At 41.1% G+C, this 22,946-nt stretch overlaps 1 protein-coding gene across 1 annotated transcript; it reads right to left on the reverse strand.

The window, feature by feature from the left end:
- Nucleotides 1–3,803: 3,803 nt before the first annotated feature.
- Nucleotides 3,804–21,501, reverse strand: LOC140237118 (uncharacterized). The gene is made up of 3 exons (XM_072317060.1): nt 21,429–21,501; nt 18,849–19,160; nt 3,804–4,159 (listed from the first exon to the last, which is right to left on the reverse strand). Exons 1-3 carry the CDS (start codon nt 21,499–21,501, stop codon nt 3,804–3,806), a joined length of 741 nt encoding a protein of 246 aa, XP_072173161.1.
- Between the last annotated feature and the right edge of the window lie 1,445 nt (nt 21,502–22,946).

The raw sequence follows: 22,946 nt of genomic DNA on the forward strand, positions 1-22,946 counted from the left end.
CTTCTCATGTCGACTAAGAAGTTTGTTTTTTACCTCGTCGTACTTGGCGCGATCCCTGGTGAATAAGTACTCAATATATACACCTGCAACGTATTCTTGAAACAGTTTGTGGGGAAAAGAAACAGTTGACGCAACCGAGGATGAAATGTTGACATCGCGCCGACGCTCCCTTGTGATGGCATCTCTTTCTGTTGTCAAAACACCCACCCTGCAGCATGTTTCCATGGCATCATGACATCCTCTGAATTGTTCTTCAGGAAATGAAAAATTCCTGTCAAACAAACCGTCTAGCGCTATCTCACTTATTCCACGGATTGCCCTACCAGCTTCCCTTAAATGTTCAACAGTGTTCTGATTTCGTAGATTTTCACAAACATTTGATGCGTAGTGTTCTTTCAGAAAAGAGACCATTGCTCCAAAAATTTGGGAGAAAGTTTGCAACTTTTGCATTTCTTTTCGTCTCACTTTACTGGAGTCTTTCCACATGAGGCAAAGCATCGCACAGTAGATAGGAAATGGGGCCATGTTCGACCGGATGACATCGTTTTCCTCCACAAAACTGATCATATTTTCTGCAAGATTGTCCTTCTCTTTGATATGAAAGTACCTCCTAATATAAGTTGATACATTCTCCTTGTTAAATCCTTCGACACTAAGAAAAGTGTAAGCGTTGGCAAGGATCGTGTCCATCATGAATTCATTTGTTCTCCATGTCCGCGTCGTCACAATTACTTTGCAAGATTTATATTGCTCCGTTCGTAGAATGCGAATGACCTCGCAGGTGCTCTTTTTTCTTAGCTGTTCGTCAAACTCGTCGAAACCGTCAAATATAATGAGAACTCTACTTGGATTAGCTGAAATATAGTGATCTATCATTTCATGTGTTGCTGCATTTGAATGAGAGAGGTATGTTTTGACAATACCACCAATACTTTTTTTGTTCGTGACATCTCGAAGAGGAATTAGGAACACCATGTCTAGATCCTCAAGAATCAGTCCTTGGCACCAGTCCCAGGCAATCTTAGTGCAAAGTGTTGTTTTCCCAACACCTCCTTCTCCCTGGATCAGAATGCGCTGTGAAAGATTTCCATCTCTTTTCAAAATATGGCTGTATGGTATTTCTGTCGTACTTGTGTTGCTTTGGTCTGTTATACTTAAATTGGTATAAATATCGTCCAATTCAGCAAGTTCCATAAAGTTTAGTGGATCCACTCTGACCTTTCGTCGTGTCATCCGGTAGTACGCCTTCAGCTCTTTTTTGCATTGCTGTACTTCTTTGTTTGAAAGCAACAGGTGACCTTTCAAGAGAAATGAAAACAGATTTAGACAAAAGATATTCAGTACATCTATTATATAGATGTATAAACATATACACAAAAACATACATGTATACACAAATAATTAGTACATTCCCTGTATTCATTGGTCCCGATTATAAGCCCCAAGAACAACAGAAATGTTCGGTACACATAACAAGCATCATATCACTATTACACACATACTTAAGTACACTAACACACACACGCATACACACACAAACATACATCTGTATATTTGTATATATATGCCACACACACACACACATTATATATATATATATATATATATATATATATATATATATGAAGAGTTTGTTCGCAAAAACCGATAAGTCCATATTTGCCAAATGGAGATATTTGCGATTAAAGGTCAGGAAAAATAAAGATAAATAAGAAAATATTTGCTTCTTTTGAGCATAACTTCAAAAATATACCTTTATATGTAGGGACCAATACGTCATTTAAAAGGTATTATTTTGTACTTTATGACCGAGACTGTACTTCAAAATCTTCACAAATGGACTTATCGGTTTTTGCAAACAAACTCTTCATATATATATATATATATATATATACATATATATATATATATATATATATATATATATATATATATATATATATATTTAGTGGTGACCAGTTGGTCGGGCCAGGAGATCTTTTATGTTCATATGGGGTCATTTGTCATTGTATTTTTTTTTTGCCATCATATTACATATGATATACACGAGAGAGAACGAGATAGAAAGAAAGCAGAGAGAGAGAGAGAGGGAGAGAGAAGAAAAGATGATAGAACACAAACAATAATAATCATACAATATTGGAATTGTTTTGTACATCATTGATGATGTTTATAAATGGACCGCCGAGTTCTTAAAGTGATATTCTATTGTGCGTCCAAGCTGTATGTATTTTTCATCGAGAAATATAAAGATAAACTTAAATGAAAAAGAATCGAACATTATTGTATAATGAATGACAGTCGAGAAACAGAAAACCGACAGTGTACATTATACACGAATAGACACAGCAATTCACGTTTTCTCAACAGATTCTATGATTATCTAAAATAAATGTATTCCACACTCAGCATAAACTCTTCTTCTTCTTCTTCTTCGTCTTCTTCTTCTTCTTCTTCATGAAATCGCTCCGGTATGTTTGGTCTTCGCCAGCAGGGATTCCAGTCACATCCTGAAAAGAAAAAATATCACCAATAACAACAGTAAAACTATTGATGATCGTTTGAAAATAATGAGAACGTATCTATAATGTTCGGATTAATGTGTGTCTAAATTTATTTGAAATAATGGTTATTAAAGCAGTGTCTGATAGGCAAAAAGTAAATAGAACCAGCATAGTAATCCTACCTGTTAGATATTGCTCTCACGTTGTTTCTTTTTCATTCTTTAGTGGGTATATTATTCAAGTGTTCAAAAGTAATGGTTTATTACTACAATTTATATACGAGTAATCAAAGGTAAGTAAAGTATGTTACATACTTCGTTGTGTGTAATGGCCTTCTAATTTTCACGAAATTTGTGCCGATGCAGACCGATTGTATGGTATAGCAGACACAATCCCCCTCTATCCCCCCTCCCCCCCCCCCCCCCCCAACAATCACAGATGAAAAACGATGTCAACATTACATAAATCAAACCTTTTCTCGGGAGGTAGTCCGGATGTCTGTTTTGAAAATACTTTCCCAGAAGATGAAATAGGATGAGAAGGGCAGCAGACACTCCAATGCTTAATCCAAAGATGAGAACCCCATTACCACGTTCGCCTGAAAGTTATTATAGACACATGTGGAGGGTCTCCAGACATGGGTTTTAAGTTAAGAGCAGGTACTGAAAGAGCAGACATTAAGTTTTAAAATGATGTATAACTCAATTCAAATGGACTCCCCTAACCTATCTAAATATTGGAAAGAAAGCCAACGCTCTGAAAAGTGTGAATTCAGAACAATGGAAAACAGAGTCTCCGAAGTACAGGGTTTATTCACGCGCTTAATCTTTACCAAGCCGTGCTAGCTGTGCAATGAATGGAACAAAAACAGGATGTAAACCACCGGAGCAGCAACAACGAAGGGATTGCCAAAATAAGTTGAAAGTATTCACATGCTTTATCAACATCAATGAATCTGTAGATGAAATCCTAATCGCAATATTCTACCAAAAATTGTTCAAGCAAAATGTCCTTAAAACATAATTTCCTGTTCATTTTATGATCCCTAACTCTATTATAATGAAGAAGAATATTTGCTCTTCAGAAAATATGAAAAGCGCAAGATTGACTGGGTTGACCCATTTCACCTATTTTCAGTCCTAACACAAAATCAGTACGTGCGACATTTTGTTGGTTTTGTGATGCACGGTCACATAATTATTCACACAGATTAAACTTTTCTGTGACAAACCTTAATTTAAAAAAAAAAAATACAGTATTGTAACTTGTTCAGCAGTTATCCTCAGAAACACTGAGAAGTCAACATTTCACAAAACCTGGTAAAGGCAGAACGGTGATTTCTACGACCGACGTTCCATCCACCGAGTCACCGGTAGCCATGCACATCATGGTTTGCTCTGTCTCATGTTCAGCTGAAACAGTGATTGTCTCGAATCTCTCGTATGTGCCGTCAGAAAGTGTGTTCTGTTGTGAAACCACGGAATTCAGTCTCTTTCCCGACTCCTCAGTCCATAGCATGGAGATGTTGGGTTTGAATCCACTCACGACACACGTAAGAGAAAAGGGAATGTTGGAGGGAGATTGGTATGTACACCGGCTTTGACGAGATTGGCTCTTATCAACGCATTCCTCAATTGTATGTCTTGATGCCATCGCTAGAAAAAAAAAATAATTTGAAATTAGATGAATTAGAAAATGAATAAAGTTAATAAATTATTAAATAAGCAACATAATTTTTGCGGACTTAATATAAAAAAATACAGTGTGTATATATATACCGGGTGTCCCAAAAAAAGCGGAACGGTGGATTTTCAGTACCTTGCGGTCTAAAAGTTATATATCTTTTGACATCATTAGAAAGAGCATCTTCCGCAGAAGACTATGATACCAAAATCATCAAATTTGGTTCAGTACTTTTTATTCTACGCCAATTTCTGAAAATGCAGTCATTGCCAAATTTCGCCGGATTTTTGCGACTTATGAGATAATAATTTGAGTGCACTACGCGATCCATACGGTGAATATTGTGTAAGCTCGGTGATCCGTGTCAACAAAAGATAGAGCTTTCACATTGGGAAACCCGTGTGTGTGTGTGTGTGTGTGTGTGTGTACGCGCTCCCAATATGAAAGCGTTATCTTTTGTTGACATGGATCAACGAGCTTACACAATTCACCGTATGGAACGCGTGTCGCACCCAAATTATTATCTCATAAGTCGCAAAAAATTGAAAATGACTGCATTTACAGAAACTGGCGTAGAATAAAAAGTGTTGAACCAAATTTAATGATTTTGGTATCATGGTCTTCTGCGGAAGATGCTCTTTCTAATAATGTCAAAAAATATATCACTTTTAGAACGTAAGGTACTGAAAATCCACCGTTCCGCTTTTTTTGGGACACCCGGTATATATATATATATATGCTTATTTATATTCATGGATATATAATATATTACCCCTATATGTATAGTAGATGGAAGGAAGGGTCCACCCCCCCCCCCCCCTCACCCCGACATAATTAGCTATGTTACAATTAAAACTCAGTCTCTGCTGAAGAATGCACAAAAAAGTGAATAACAAAAAAAAATGAACAGAAGCTCAGATTTTTACAATTCAATTCGAATCTAAAAAAGTTGAAATTACTAATACACAAATAATAATCGTGTAGGCCTACCATCAAATCACTCTCGAGAAAATATTGCTAAACTAAAAAAATAATAATAATAAGGGTAAACGAATAGTGTGACATCATTAAATGAATAGAGCTGAAACCAAAAAAAAAAAAAAAACAGAAGATGAAGAAATGTTGATATTGTAGTGTAAAATGACATAACATCAATTTCATGAACATATTTCCATTTATAAGAATTAACATGTGATAAACGGGACTGAATTTGAAGATCAATAGAGTTACCCGTTCAATTGCAATCGCAATCCTACTTGCATTGAGAATGCTCGAAAATGGTCGTTGCTATGGTAACTCTTAGTTTTTCAGAAAGTAACAAACATTTATACTGAAACAATTTTATACTACAAGTGTCAGTATGAGTATGTCTATTTGAAGTAAAAACTTTGTTTGCCATAAAATGTTGTGTCATCGAAAGTCCCGATATTCTTTCAACTTGGTGAATGTCATGACAACGTTTTTATAGAAATTGTTGTTTCAGGACAAATCCACTGTATCTGTATAAAAACTATTTCAGTGGCAAAGCAGTAAAGCTCCAACCGTGACTATTCACAATCTGTACACACGTTTTTCGTTTGTAACGTTTGCCGTTTACGAATCCAGTCAAGGCTATGGATGGTTGAAGTCCCGAGTGTACTCGGGCAGGTCTGATGTCTATGGGAAATACTTGCTATGGCAAAATCAGCTCACGTGCAATAGAAACATTTCTATGATACCACAAAAAGAAAAAAGTTATAAGCTAGGTATGCTTTGCTAACGGAAGCAATAAAAACTCATGTGCTAATTGTTATGTTTGAAACTCTCACGTTATCAGTAACTTTGAGGGCGCAGCCTTCTTCTAGAATAATAGCGAGAGCGCCGGCCTCATGTATTCCCTTTATTTTTTTTTATTTTTTTTTTTTGTGGAGCTATATGCTCCGAAACCGTCGGCTCCGGGCCACCGATACCGGGTGCCGTCAGCCGCAGGAGGGACTCTTCTATGAGGTCGACCGAGTCGACCACAGTGAAATGGTGAGCCAGTTAAACAATTTGTAGCTGCTCTCACAGATACTGCATCTACATGTAATTTGGGGAGTTTGTGTGAAGAATTCATTCGAGATCAACTAATAGAGAAAACTGCAAATCTTAGATTTCGGGAATGTCCCCTAATGGGAGATGACAAACTAGAGTTGAAACGTGCACTCAAACTAGCAGTACAAATCGAAACAGCCAAGAACAATGCTAAGGTTTTTAAAACACACGCTACTACACCAGTAGCGGCCCACAACCAAACCTCCCATAGTGAGCCAATGTCACAAGTGCAAGGGGTTCAGAAGAAACCTCGCCAGTCGAAACTGCCTGGCAAACCGTGGTGGTAACTGTGGTCATTTTCACCAACCATGATCATGCCCTGCCTTGGGGAAAACGTGTAACAATTGTAAGAAATTGCACTATTTCAAAAGCGTCTGCAGATCCAAGCGTCAAAGAAGCAAGCACCAGTTCGCCACTTGGATGAAACTGGATAATGGCTCGTCATATTATGACGAGTCATCCAAGGTCTTCCCTACCGGTGATACGCGGACCAACGCACCAGAGGTTGGCAATTTCAAGCAGTGCGAACCAGACATTGCTGGCCATTCTGTCTCCCTACTTATCTATGTAGGAGCTACGGTATCATTTCGAATGCAGACTTGTACACCACGCTATTCGCAAATCATCCGCTCGAGCCTGCCACAGGTCGACTGTTGCGTACGATCATTCCACGATACCCGACATTGGAATGGTCACGGTTCCCGTTTGCATACAAGGATGTCACGTTAGATTCGTTCACATTCTATGTCACAAAGGAGGGGGAGCCTCTTAGCGTGGACTTAATGCTCTTGGTTTCCGTCTGCAAGACTCCACAGGAGCACACATACACCTAATTGATTCGGACATCAAAGCGCAATATCCTATCCTGTTTGACCGATTTCGTAAATGCCTAGGGTATTGTCATTCCACTAGAGTAGCCCCTTGAACTGCGCCAAAGGCTCAATCTCTATGACACCTCCTGTTTTAGGTTTGAAAAGTAGTCTCAACAGAACTTCGCCGTCTTGAAGCAGACGGTATATCATGGATAAAATCGATTCATCCCCTTGAATCTGGTCATAGCGAGCGCGTTGCAAGAACGGGGAGTTGAAATTGTGCATAACCTTTAACAAGTGAAGAAGGCTTACATATCGGACGACTACGGTACCCTTCCTCGCAATCTACGAGCTGTCTGCCTCTTTCTGCCACTGAACCCGAATCTTCACCAAGTTGGACATGCGTCGCAGCTATTTACAGGTATCACCAGCACCCGAAAGCCGCCACTTGACCGCATTCGTCACTCATGAAGGCGTCCACGTCTTTCAATACCGCCGGATGCCATTATTATGGAATTAGCTCAGCCCCGAATGCCTTCCAAAAATCGTCTTTTCCGTGTTAGCGGGCATACCAGGAGTGCTCAGTCTTCTAGATGATGTAATCGTCTGTGGTGTAACCACAGAAGAACGTACACGACCACCGCCTCCGCGAAGTCTTGCTGCGTCTCGCAAAGCATCGGTTTAACTCTCAACGAAGAAAAATGCAAATTCGCAGCATCAGAGATTGACTTCGTGGGCTATCGCGTGGCAGAGAGAGCGTGATGCCACAGACTGTGTACTCGGGACAATGCAGCTGCAATCCAACGCATTCCAACGCCAACGAACGCGAAAGAGCTCGCGTCCTATCAGGGAGCAACAAAATTTCTACTTGAAATTCTTTCCTCGCTACGCAGAAACAGCTTAACCACTCCGCAAACTTCTTCGGAAATTCATCAATTAAACTCAAGCGGAAGATCATTTCTCCCCAGATTCTCGCTCATTTCGATCCTAAAGCAACAATAGTATATTCGTAACTACGGACGAATCAAACAGCGCAGTCGGAGCAGTTTTGTTGCAGGAAATCAACGCTTCAGAACAACCAGTCGCGTACGCTAACTGACACGGAGAGCAAGTACTCTACCGGAGAACGCGAAGCCCTCGCCTGCATTAGCACAATTATTTGTTTGGACGTAACTGCACTCTCCGTACCGATCACCAGGCACTGACAGACAATACAACTTCCATATTATAGAGTATCTCGCAGGATGCTCAGTCGCATACGGATCGCAGCTAGCGACAACGTGGAAAAGTCTTCACGAGAAACCGAAGAGTCCGTTAATGCCGTCATGACAAACGCAACAGCGATACTCGTCACTCACACTGAGCTTATATAAAACTGAATGACGCCATACTTTAACGCGTGAGAGAGTACATCACATCAGGCTGGTCAACGGCCATTTGAGAGGAGATGGTGCTATATCATCGTATTCGCGAAGAGCTCGCGGTGTTCGACGAATACGCAATCGCTCGAGGTACAAGCGCGGTAATACCAGCATCGTTGCAACAACATGTGTTAGAACTCGCACATGCAGGCCATCCGGGCATAGTGAAAAGGGCAGAGAATGCATTTGGTGGCCCTATGTTGCGACACGGATTGTCGCCTGTGTCCGTGACGCTTGTGCAGTTCCCAGTTTTTGACCTCGAAGGCGACAATCCGTGTTGGCAAAAAATTTGTTGCGACACGGATTGTCGCCCCGTCACGGATTGTCGCCCCGGGCTCGGGGTGGTTCCTCCGGTGTTAAGCTTTGGTGGGATGGGTATGACTGGTAAGTTATGCGTATGTGTGTGTGTGTGTGTGTGTGTGTGTGTGTATTGTGAGCTGCATGATATGTGATGTGTATGATTTGTTGTGTGTGTGTTTGTGTGTGTGTTTGGAGTATAATAATACAATAAATCATGTAGAAATTGTGCATGTGTGGTGGTTACATAGTGGTAGTGGTTTGTTTGTCTGTGTGTATACGTGTGCCTGTATGCTTACGTGTGTATGTGGAATATAGTGGCGCTACTGTGGCAATACAAACGCCTTCAGAGTGTATGAGCACGTGTTTAAAGAATTCACACCAGCGTTGATCTAAAAATAGTATGGGTGTGTCAATCAAATATCAGCGGTGAGGCGGGCTAGGCGAGAGAGAGAGACCGAGAGAAAATACATACGAGGGAGGTACCCTCCCCAAATGTTATTTGTCTTTGTTCATTTTTCCCTGCAGTCATTTTCTTCCATCAGTCTTATAAACTAGAACGTCCATACCACTATTCTTTGTCCCAGAATAGGTTTGGCATGCTTTATGCATGAGCGAATAATTTCCACACGCCGTAAAAAATTTGTCAATCGTTACTTGATTTTAGCACAAACGAACTGCCATTGCACACCGCTAATACATACGTAATACAAACAAACACCAACAAACACTCAAACAAACCTCATAATGCAAACAAACCAACTCAACACTTTTTTCCTTGATATTTATCGATTTCATTCAAATCATTCATAAATCGACCCATTCTGGGTGCAACATGAACAAAAAAAAGTTACAAATGGCAATTCGAAACAAAAGCAAATCCATTTGTCAATTTATACCGCAAATAATCTCACTTCAACATAGATAACTCGATTATAGACCAACCCTACTAATAATTTCTTCACGAGAAAGTTTTGACATGTATAGGGCCCTACCAAACCTATATTCCTTGAATATATTGGTTTGGATCATGTAACACCTTCTTACTTACAAGGGCATATACATTAAAAAAAAAAACACTAATATATTACACAAATCTAGAATGAAATCAGTCATAAAAAAACCCCACCACCCCCTCCCCTCCCAAACCGAAACAAATCTAGGGCCTACATCTATCCTAAATATTAAATCCTACCAACATCCGTCATACCATTTATAACTATCCTTCTTCAAATCCAATCCCCAACCCACCAACCCCTGATTAAACAAAACCTAAATCATCCCACACCCACATTCACCGACCCAAATACATACACACACACACACACACACACACACACAAACACACGAAGGTTCGTTATTCCGAAGTTTCGTTTTTTCCGAGGCTTCATTTATCCGAAACACACAATTCCCTATACCTAGTGGTTCGTTGATCAAAATATGAAATTCGGAATAACGAACCTTCGGAATAATGACCCTTCGGACGAATGAGCCTTCGGACGAATGAGCCTTCAGAATAACAAACTTTTGCAATAACGAAATGTAACCCCCTTCCCACATACCGACGCACACCCGAACCGATACCACATCCTTCCTGATGAAACGATTTCCCAATGTTGATAAATAAGACATAATGGCCCGTATGCAGAAAAGCAGCATCCGCCCGCACGCAAGCTCCACTCCGAATTCATATTCAAATCTGCCAAACGAACTCATCAAATTCAAAGCTGCTGATAAAATCAATATCAATGTTTATGCCAGCAACAGCTTACTAGGTATCCCTCCCCACGCGCAGCTAAAAAACACATACGCAAAATACTGACATAATAAACACATTCTTCCATCACACACACACACACACATACGCACACGTACAAACGGACACTAAATTATCATGTGCACGCGCACATACACACTTCCTTGAAACCTCACCATGACTTTTTACATGGCATGTTTGCATGGATGTAGCCATGTAAGTTATGTGTTAGTATTTCAATGATTATGTCCAGAACGATATTACCCAGCAAAATGTGCTTCGAGGGCGGGCGACAATCCGTGCCGCCAGCCCCCTACACGGATTGTCGCCAGGCGACAATCCGTGTAGGGGGCGACAATCCGTGCCGCCAACGCCCGTCACGGATTGTCGCCCCGAGCAGGAGGCGACAATCCGTGTAGGGGCGACAATCCGTGTCGCAACAGCCCTGTATCGACAAGCGAGTTGATGAGCATATTAAACATTGTGAAAGTTGCACCATCAGCGAGGAAGCAGGAAATCCGCGTCTTTCTCCACTGTAGCCTACCTCCTCTCCCAAACAACCGTGGGAAGCGTTACAAGTCGACATTTTTGGCGAAGTCGCAGCAGCGACACACAGGGTGCGTTAGACCACTCCGAAACGAACCAAAGCAAACTGAACCAAAGCGTACCATACCGAACTGTGCCAGATTTGAAGCGTTCGAGAGATCTGTTGAGAAAACGTACCTCATGAGTTCACAAAAGGTAACGCATTCCATTCACCTGGCGCGCTTAAACTACTAACAGCTGTCTCGAACAAACAGAATGATGTCTTTGCATTGTGAGGTAAGTGCATGATACGCACATTCTTACATGCGATCTTTTCGTACGCTTTTGGTACGCTTTTGGAGCACATCGGGAAGTGGTCCACTTTTTGCTCGGTACAGTACGGTACGCGAATATTTTTTCCTTACATCTGTACATGGAAACGCTAACTCTCTGTTCTGCTATGGACGTCACTGCCCGTTGGCGATCACTGATGCTGTATATGCCTCCGACATCTCCCTCTGTCGTCGCACGAATGCAGCAGTTTAGATCCTCTCTCGCCAGCTAATCCAGCCATTGCAGAAAGGAAAGTGAGTCGCTGTCGTCTACGTGATCTTGTTCCGTAATACAAATCCAGTCAGGACTAGATGCTCTGTTCGGCTCTTCCTCACAACATGACCCCAAAACTACATCTGGCGTTTCCTGATTGTCGAGAGCAGCGGTATGGGACATGAATTATTCATAAGTTGAGCTGAAATTTTCAAGTGCGCAAGAGCGTGGACTTCGGGCTCGCATACTGTACATACATGATCACGTGTGATCACTGCGTGCGTACGTACGTGCTCGCTATTCAGTTAACATTCGATTCGCAGTAGGTTGGAGCCAAAGAGGTTCTATATGTAATGGAGCGCGCGCTCGCATATAGAAGCGGGGCCAATTGAACGACCCGCCGCCATTAGCAAAGAGGTCGACTACCAGAAGCCTGAACCCGATAGTGCCTATAGTAATACACGTAAAGTACAGCTTCAAAGATGGGGTTGGGTTTGAAAAATCATTTTAGTTTTAAGGAAAAACAATATTTGTAATTTGCATCGTGATTGTCAGCCAGGGCAGCCGGCGTGTGGCGAGCATGGTTCGAAGAAAATGCAGTCCCTAACAAAAAAGTCCTGTGATACTCCCTGTGGTACTTGTCGGTACCCACAATGTACCACACACTTGCAATGTTACCACAAGAACTGTGTGGTACTGTACCACAGGTTTGTAGGGTATTCCCTGTAGTACTTGTCAGTAGGCCCTACCACAATGTACCACATAAATATATGTTACCACAGGAACTGTGTGGTACTGTATTACCGGATCATGTAGTACTCCCTGTGGTACTGGTCGGTACCACACAATGTACCACACAAATATATGTTAACACAGGAACTGTGTGGTACTGTGTCACAGGCTCGTGTGGTACTGTCTGTGGTACTTCTCTGTGGTACTTGTCAGTACCACACATATACAACACAAGCATATGTCAGCACAGGCACTGTTGTGTGGTACACGATAGTACCGCAGGACAGTACCACAGGACAGTGCAACAGTTCTAATGTCCTGTGGTATTTCGGGACGTACCATAAGGTAGTACCACGGGACATTACCACACGAATTACCCTGTGGTATTTTGGGACGTATACCTCAGGACAGTACCACAGGACAATACCACAAGAATTGTCCTGTGGTAATTTGGGACGTACCACAGGACAGTACCACACGAATTGTCCTGTGGTAATTTGGGACGTACCACAGGACAGTACCACAGGAATTGTCCTGTGGTATTTTGGGATGTACCACAGGGTAGTACCACAGGACAGTATCACAGGAAAGTATCACAGGACAGTACCACAGAACAATACCACATGAATTGTCCTGCGGTAATTTGGGACGTACCACAGGACAGTACCACACGAATTGTCCTGTGGTAATTTGGGACGTACCACAGGGCAGGACAGTACCACAGGACAGTACCACACAAATTGTCCTGTGGTATTTTGGGACGTACCATAGGACAGTACCACAGGAATTCCAGTGGTAATTTTGGACGTATACCACAGGAGAGTACCACTAGAACTGTCCTGTGGTATTTTGGGACATATAACAGGACAGTACCACATGAATTGTTCTGTGGTAATTTCGGATGTACCACAGGACAGTTCCACAGGAATTGTCCCGTGGTAATTTGGGACGTACCATAGGACATCACCACAGGAAAGTACCACAGGACAGTACCACACGAATTGTCCTGTGGTATTTTGGGACGTACTACAGGACAGTACCACAGAAATTCCTGTGGTAATTTGGGACATATACCACAGGACAGTACCACATGAATTGTCCTGTGGCATTTGGGACGTACCACAGGGCAGTTCCACAAGACAGTACCACAGGAAAGTACATCAGGATAGTACCACAGGACAGTACCACACGAATTGTCCTGTGGTATTTGGGGACGTACCACAGGACAGTATCACAGGAATTGTCCTGTGGTATTTTGGGACGTACCACAGGCCAGTACCACAGGACATTACCATAGGAAAGTACCACAGGACAGTACCACACGACTGTCCTGTGGTATTTTTGAACGTATCACAGGACAGTACTGCAGGAATTCCTTTGGTAATTTTGGACGTATACCACAGGACAGTACCACATGAATTGTCCTCTGGTATTTTGGGACGTACCACAGGGCAGGACCACAGGACATTACATAGGAAAGTACCACAGGACAGTACCACAGGAATTGTCCTGTGGTATTTTGGGACGTACCACAGGACAGTACCGCAGGAGAGTACCACATGACATTACGAGTACCACAGGAACTATATCCTGTGATATTCATGTGGCATGTGTCCCAAAATGCCACAGGAAGATCCTTTGGTACTGTTCCACACAGAAGTACCAGACAGCAAATTAGATGCATAGTATCACATAGTCGTTCCACATAGCAATTCCACACAACAATACCACGAGGCAAAATCACACATATACAATAGAACATACCACAGAAAAATACCACATGATATTCTTTTTTTTTACATTTTATACCACGTACAGGACTATCACATCAGGACACTATCACACAGCAGTACCACACAGGAGTACCACACAGAAAAATTGTAAGGCAGAACCAACTGAAATAACAAAAATATAAACAAAAAAGCACATATTCCTCAATTAATTGACAGATGAGTTACTAGACTAGTATGCTGTGAATTATAGCGATTGATTTTCCATTACTTAACCTGTCCCATATTCCTTACAGTATTACCTATTTAGTGAAAGTGCTGAAGTAAGGATGACATATTTCATGTGGTACTTCTGTGGTACTTCTGTGGTACTCCTGTGGTACAAATTTTTACATAGATCATGAATATTCATAAAAAGCAATCTAGATTTTAGAAAATACATAAAAGACTTAAAAAGTCAAAGTATTAATGATGGGACTTACTTTGAAATTTATTAAAGATTGTCTAATTATGTTATGTTATTCCCAACATCATAAATATTGTTATTAAAGTGCAATTTCATATCTTGATAATAAAGTATAATCTAGTTAGTAACCATGCCTTAATGCATTACAGATAGACCCCCATATATGTATGTACTGATACGACCGATGACTAACTAGGAATAGGATGACTATATAGACCTACTATAGGAATAGAATTGGCACTTGGCCATATTAGACTCTCGTTTGAGGTTACATGTTAAGAGTTGGACAGGTTATTAAGTAGGGCCATGTTTGTCCTAAAATCCATCACTCGCCTATCAGGAATATTCCTTGATGTGTGGCTAAAATTCTTCCAGATTTTTTTTTTCGATCTATCCTGTGTGGTACTCTCCTGTGGTACCATAGTAATTTTGTGTGGTAATGCTGTGTGGTAATGACCTGTGGTACTGTTCTGTGGTACTGGTCCAGCGGTACTGTCTTGTGGTACTGCCTTGTGGTACTGCCCTGTGGTACGTCCCAAAATACCACAGGACAATTCCTGTGGTACTGTTCTGTGGTACTGGTCCTGTGGTACTGCCCTGTGGTACTGCCCTGTGGTACGTCCCAAAATACCACAGGAATTCCTGAGGTACTGTCCTGTGGTACGTCCCAAAATACCACAGGACAATTCCTGTGGTACTGTCTTGTGGTACTTTCTTGTGGTACTGTCCTGCGATACCGTCCTGTTGTACTTTTCTGTGGTACTGTCCTGTGGTACCGTCCTGTTGTAATTATCACAGGAGTACCACAGGACTTTTTCGTAAGGGGTCGATTGTGGAGAGCAGGTACACGCGCATCTCGCGTGAAATGTACAACTTTACAAGCTACAACATCTACAGCCATATGCTTGGAATTGATGCCACATTACCACTATTCCTACATGCATAAATGGCCAAAAAAGAGCTCTTCCGAAATCTTTTGCACGACCTTTTTGTCGATTGGGTACTTATAGTATTCGTAAATACACCGCTACCACAGTAGGCCTACTTCGTACTTGGCTATGAAGCGGACATGTACATGTATTCACAATCGACTTCTCAGTGTAGTGTTGCCAGTGACTCGAGCATCTCGAGTGCACTTCCGAAATACAACGATAAGATCATTTCCAATCCACATGTAAACTAATAATAGTAGGCCGAACTTCAATAGAGTCTAGTTCTGCGTTTTCAAACTGACAGACGTAAGTGATGTGAGCGTGATTGTTTCCAATGTACAGAGTGCTATGTGAGTGTAATATAATGATGTGTGTTGTAATGTAGAGCTATATCGCAAGCGACAGGTCAGTTTCCTGCGCAGTGATCGGGTGAACTTCGTAAGTGCAGTGACATGTTTACGCACAAACCTACATGCACAAAACACACACATACACACACACACACACACAGACACACGCACACATACAAACACAGGTACTAGTAGCTAGCTAGCTCGCTGCATGGGGCGTGCGCTGCATGCACACGCGATCCACAAATACGTATTAAAATAAATACGTTCCATGTGTACACCAAAGAGGTTCTAGAGAACCTCTTTGGTGTACACAGAGAGTACTTCGTACGACGAGTCCGTTCAAATGTGTACAAGTTGGCAAAGTCAAAGGGCTTGCGCACTTCAGTCTTTCAGCTCAACTTATGAATAATTCATGACCCATAGCGTTTCCATGTACGAAAAAATGATCGCATACGGCACAGTACACTTTAGGAGCGTTCGAGCGCTCCTCTGGCGCGAGTACGGTATATGGTACGGTACGGTATGCTTTAGATGAACGCTCGAACGCATCCACAGTCAGCGTTTTCTGGTCGTTGTTCACGACTTGGATAGCAAATGGCCCAAAATCGCAGCAACGACACAATCGGTCATCAATATCCTCGACACGCTGTTCACAAAGTTACGATTGCCGAAATGCATTACGACTGATAACGACCACAATTTGTGTCGGATCAATTTGAGAAATTCCAAGCGAGTTTTCTGGAATCCAGCACAATGATCTCACAGCACGGTACAATCCACAGTTAAACTGTGTGGAACGCTTCAACACGGCATCTTTAACGTAAGAGTTGATCGAGTCGTGATCGCCAAACGCTAAGCTCCTAATACCGGGCGCATCCTCTGGTGGGCGGGCCGGCCAGGCCTGGCTGCTACGATGCTGTCTAGTACAGTACCGTCAGACCGCAGCACGTATGCTAATGAGCCGATCCGGCAAGATTTATTCAGCACTCTCGTTGACGGTTGCTGTTCGTTATTCCGAAGGTTCGCTATTCCGAAGGTTCGTTATTCCGAAGGTTCATTAATCCGAAGCACACAAATTCCATATACCTAGTGGTTCGTTAATCCGAAAATGAAAAAGGGTTCGTTAATGCGAACATTTGTGGCGTTATTCCGAACGTTCGTTATTCCGAAGATTTGTTGATCCGAAAATGAAATTCGGAATAACGAACCTTCGGAATATCGATTCTTCGGACTGACGAGCATTCGGGATAACGAACCTTCGGAATAACGAGCTGTAACCCTCGTTGACGATCTTTACGTTCGAAAAGTGTCTCGTCGTGCGAGATTTTGCGAGAGTTTGACAGGGCTTTGGTTTTCACAGTGTAGCGACTTGTACATACATTCATCATGGTTACAAGTCACAGTAAATTGTTCTCCAGACTTTGATCTTCATTTTGATACTAAACTTGCGTATAATATCGGTTCTTATCATGACGATACAATCAGTTGAATTTGCGTAAATTTTACCTGCTTTTCACGGAAGATTTTGTCGTCTAAAGTTCGTTTTTGGTTCCTGACCGGATTAAGAAACTGTTGTTTCTGATTTTGGCTTTTTCGTAGAGAGGAAACTTAGATGCTCATCATATATTGGAGTCAAGGAGACGCAAGCGTGATTTATACCTGTTTTTCCGTTTTGAAATGTCTGTAAAATTCACTCCTAAGCCGGAAGTATGCTCCATACAAAGTGTACAGTGGCGCAAAAGAGCTCTCTCATTGGACAGTGCTTGCTTTCAGCGAGCGCTGTACCACTGCTTCTACCTTCTAGCTTCTGTCCGAAGCACAGAAATCAAAACGCATGCCTATGCAAGCATGCGCTATGCACGCACGTGGCATAAAAACCGTAGCAGCGAAATGACGTAATCCAAGCGCTGAATGCAAGCGCTGTCCAATGAGAGAGCTTACTCTTGAGATTGCACGGTTTCAAGCTGACCAGCCCTGACATCGATGTATATTTTACTGGTTCCTGACCGGATTAAGCAACAAATTGACAAGATATTTACATGGATACAGAGACTATTAGATGGACTACCAAATAATGCATTTTCATTGAGACGTAAGGTGAATTTGGTATTCTTTTGACGTCTTGAACATGTACTGCACGAATTACTTTTTTCATCATTTTTCAAGCTCAAATTACGCTATGATATTTTTCATTTACAATAATTTGAGTAACATGTGAACGATAGCTTACATATTTTCCTTGAATTTGATACCAAATTTGTAAACATAAGGTGTATTTTTGTTGCCGAAAGCCCAAGGACAAAATCCCCTTACGCAGCTCATTACGTATGCAAGCCTCGAGCGGGCTTGCATACGACTTGAATAAATACGAGCGAATTATCGGGTGCTGCGGACTGACTGAGTACTAGTAGTTCGGTACATAACTAACGTTAGTCATATTGCGCTATCATCCGGGCATTGGAAAGACAAACGTACGTGTACCGTGTCCACTCAGGCGATACCGACAGACAGTATTCGATATAGCTGTGTGCAGACGGAGGCAAACGAAGGAAATGTACACACACTGATGGTCGACGTGCGGCTACTATTTTCAGATTTGGCTACTATTGCAGCGCGCACTAGTGCGTGCTGCTTTATTAAAATCAATATTTCAGTTTCGGGCATTTTTTGTGATGGAATAGAATTTTCTCCAGATTTCTTAGGACATGCTCTCACACCTCTCAAATTTAAACTTTAGGGGACAGAATCCCTTTGGTACCATCTTTAATATGGTATACAATACATGAACTTTTAGCCAAATATTCTATGAAAAATATAATTTTGAAAAAGTGTTTGCTTTCTTTCTTTTCTTTTTTGCTGAGTGTATTTAGCTCGAGTGTGTGCGAGATTCTATGTTTTTATTATTATTATCATTTCATCTATTTCACCTAATCACTGAGAAGCTTTTCATTCTGCATTCTATAAGATTGTCTCTCACTAATAAATGGCAGAAAAAAAAGATACATTTAAATTACTTACAGTTAATTGTCATGATGGTGGAATTTCCAAAACTTTGGGTATTCTTCAGCAGCACCTCACAATAGTAAAGACCCTCATCTGCCACCTCCAAGTCGGTTATGACGAGGCTAAAGTTCTTGTCGATGTCGAACCGTTCCTCGAGGCTGTCAAGTTCCCCACCGAAGAATTCAGCCTTTAACGTCCTCTGCTGCTGATCTGAGATGCTCCCCTTGACCCACTGCACAGTGAGAGGCTCCTCCTGGATGTCACATGGCAATCGGATATCTTCTCCTTTCCATCCTTGAACGTTGGGGGCAGTGCCTACCACAGAGGCTACACGGTGGAAATTTAGCGAAATATACATGCATTATCAAGCTAAACAATCTCCATATTCCCAGTGTCACCTCTTCCTATAATGTATGCTTCCTGTCTTCACGACTGATCTTGGGCGGCGGAAATATCAGGTTACGTATCTATGATGCTTCACTTTTTCTGAACCAGTGGAAAACCCAATGTATTTCTTACTCTAAAAAAAGATATATATATATATATATATATATATATATATATATATATATATAAGTTTCGCCAGCTAGACCTTTACTGTTATACAGAACCAACAGATGACAATATATTCTTCCACATACGAATGTCGTGAGTCACGGCTTTGGATGAGTTTACTCATAAGAGTCAAGGTCAAAATCGTTTTTTGGTTTTTCTTTTGTTTTGTTTTTTAATGCAAGAGAAAATGCAACTGCTGGGAGATAATACTAACTGGTTATAACAACCACCAATCTAAGTTCTAAATATTCCGTTTTGTTCTATCATTTCTAAGTTCATTACAAAAGAATCATATCACAAACACTGATATTATGATTTTACACTTGCACAATTTGAACCGAACAGACAGTTTCTTATAAATGCGAATAAAGAATATTGTTTAGAAGTACTGAGACGTAAGACAATGGAATTGGCAGCTTAACCCTACCAAAAAAACAAACAAATAAACAAACAATGACCTAATGATTCTCCTTTGAAACACCGCAATAAGTGCTGAACAGAAAAAAAAAAATTGTATTTATGATCCTAGTGGAAAGAACAGTGTCCCGCGGTGTGTTCACAACGTGGTCACACAGTCGACTGAGATGATTTCACACTGTGGTGTTTGTTTTGTTTTGTTTTTGTTTTGTTTTTTTGCATTGTGTTCACATATTGTAATGTTCTGTTCTCATTGTTTAGTGATGATTCCCAGTGCGTCAAATGTTTTTTTTCAAAAAGTACTAGTAATGACAAGAGATTAAACACCGTGTTCAAAATGTGTTCACACTTTGTTTCACATAATTGTCTTTTATACCAAGGGACACCGTGTTCTTTCCAGCGCGGATGTTTTGTTCATAATCACTGATCATGGTCCAGTGGCGTATCTAGGGAGGGGGGGGGGGGGGCAAGGGGGGCACGTGCCCCGGACGTCACTCCTTGGAGGCGCCAAAAACGGGAAAAAAAAACGAAGGAGAAGAAAAAAAAAAAACTAAGAACGAAAAAAAAGAAGAAGAAGAAAAAAAACCTCGCCCGGACCGGGGGGGGGGGGGGAGGGGGAGGGGGGGGGGGGCAGAAAACCAAATCAAACAAGATTAAAAACAAAACATGATGACGCGGACAAAATGACAATGTTTATTGTGTTCACACAAGAATTCCATGTTTTGTAAGTGGAAATACAAACATTTTCGGCTCGCTCGCCAAAATTTGTACACCCTGTATATAAAAAAAAAGAGATAAGAACAAAAGTGATGATGACGCGGAAATATACACATTTTGGCTCACTCGCGCGTACTAATTTAGAGCATTTTTCACGTCCTCAGTTTGTTGGTATAAATCGTTATCTATAAGGTCGTCACTACATCTTGATTAGAATTGTAAGATTTAATAAGCAAAAAATGACAAGAATTCCATGTTTTGTAAGCTGAAATACAAAAATTTTCGGCTCGCTCGCTCGCCAAAATTTATCAAAATTTATTACATTTAAATCACCCTCAAAAGACCCTTTTTAAGTGCTTGAAAGAGCATATCATGTGGACTTTTTTTTAAAGTCACTACCGGGATGGGGTTGGGGTTGAACAATTTTTCAGAAATTAGGGGCGCAATTTTCGCGCTTGCCCCGGGCGCCGTTTTCCCTAGATACGCCACTGTCATGGTCTCATGTTCCAATGAAATGAACATGTATATTTGAATTAGTCAGTGGGTTCATCTCTACGGGTGACTTCTGGTAATGCATCGAAAGTAACATGCTCGTTGTTCCAGATGATTCGTATAATTCATAAAACTGAAGAAGCAAGTATAAGTCCGATACACACAAGATTATTTTGGCTCTTTAAATTTATAACATGAGTATGAAATACTCAAAGGTGTAAAGAAAATAATAAAATGTATAAATAACCATCTTCCTTCATAAACCGTAACAGGCACATCGTAAAACTGGTAATTTTCTGGTTGGCTCCGTCGTTGTAAGCACACTTTTCATTGGTATTACTTGGATGGGACCCGGCAACGCTATAATTGAATCATGGTCATGAAGATACAATTTCATTTAGGCCCTACACTTACCTGTTCCATTGTGGCCACAGATCACAGTAGCAGCCAATGTTAGCAGGAAAACGAGGTCGTATCTTCTATCCATCACAGGTAGTCAAAGACTGAGATAATTGATCTAGAATAAGTTCAATACAAGTTTTGATCGTAATGGCCTGTAAGACTGTCAAGTAGTCATAGGCCTATTTATCGTAATGTTCAAAAACAAAATGGCGATAGTCGAACGCATCGCAAGCAATGCACCCTCTTAGACAGACATAATTCTTTTGTTAAATGAGAGCGTAGAAGTATGGGTATGCGACGCTCTCCTTGACGCGATGCAGCAGTTTCATTGCTCATGTGTGATAAGTCCTCATATTTTGAACATTATGTCGCATACAGCACAATGGAGACACAGTTCATGAGACCCAAAGTCGTTTGCTGGTATCATGCTTGAATGACTTCTTGCAACGGATACTGGTAGACATTCGTTTCCCGCGCTCAGAGTGTAGCACACCTGAATTCTGATACACGCTAACAATTGGATTGGGTGCAATATGGCGCTTAGCACAGCAGCATCCATTATATTCATGATGAATAAAGTGGTGCAGGTTCAAACGCTCACAATAGAAATATCATGAATACAATATTTACTCGCAGTTTTGCGTCCTTAGATACCTGGCTAGAACAGTGACATAGCAACGGTTTGATAGCAAATCATTATCATTCAAGCTTTGCGCTACTAACTCTGTCACCCACTCTTAAACCAGCACTTACAATGACTGACCCTTAATTTTCCCAAGTAGGCCTACATTATGTTATTGGAACAAAATTCAACGGATTTAACCTGTCGGTTGAAATAATACTCGTCATTGCTTCTATTAACGCCCGAAGGAGACGATTATTAAATATGGAAATTGACGACAACATGTTAAAAATGGTTGAGAACACAGAAGGTATCTTTCATTTCGTTGCTAATGCTGGCGTTGGTGTAATCTTCAAAACAATTGCGTTACACAGACAGACTATTTCAAAGCAAGCCATACCTTTAGTTATTTCCGACAATTATATTTTCTTCTAGGTTGTAGCAGCGCAGAATCTGTGATGGAACTTCACGAAGAAAAAAAAAGGAGGGAGATTACAGTTGATTAAAGTAAGAGAAAAAATGCAGGCATGAATGTTCTGTATTACATGAGTGAAAACAGAAAATAAAATTAAAAATACATTGTACTATATACAAATACGTTGATTTTAATTGTTCCTCGTTGGAACAGACTGATGTAGCCGTGTCTATAGAGTGGTTTTTTTTTTTTCACTTTCTATGGTTGACTCTTGGATTAGCCCAGGCCGTTATGCAAATTTCTGAAGCAAGTGGGAAGATGCGCATATCCATTGGTGTAAAGGAACAGTTCTTCCATATAGTTTCGGCAAAGCTAGTGTGACGTCGAACTTGAAATCACAATTATGATAATTGCTATTACAGGGGGCTGGGGCTTTAGTAAAGATGGGTTGAAAAGTACGTAAACAAAAAAAAAATAGACATGAAGTCTGCGA

The sequence above is a fragment of the Diadema setosum genome, chromosome 13, assembly GCF_964275005.1.
Source record: "Diadema setosum chromosome 13, eeDiaSeto1, whole genome shotgun sequence".
NCBI lineage: Eukaryota > Metazoa > Echinodermata > Echinoidea > Diadematoida > Diadematidae > Diadema > Diadema setosum.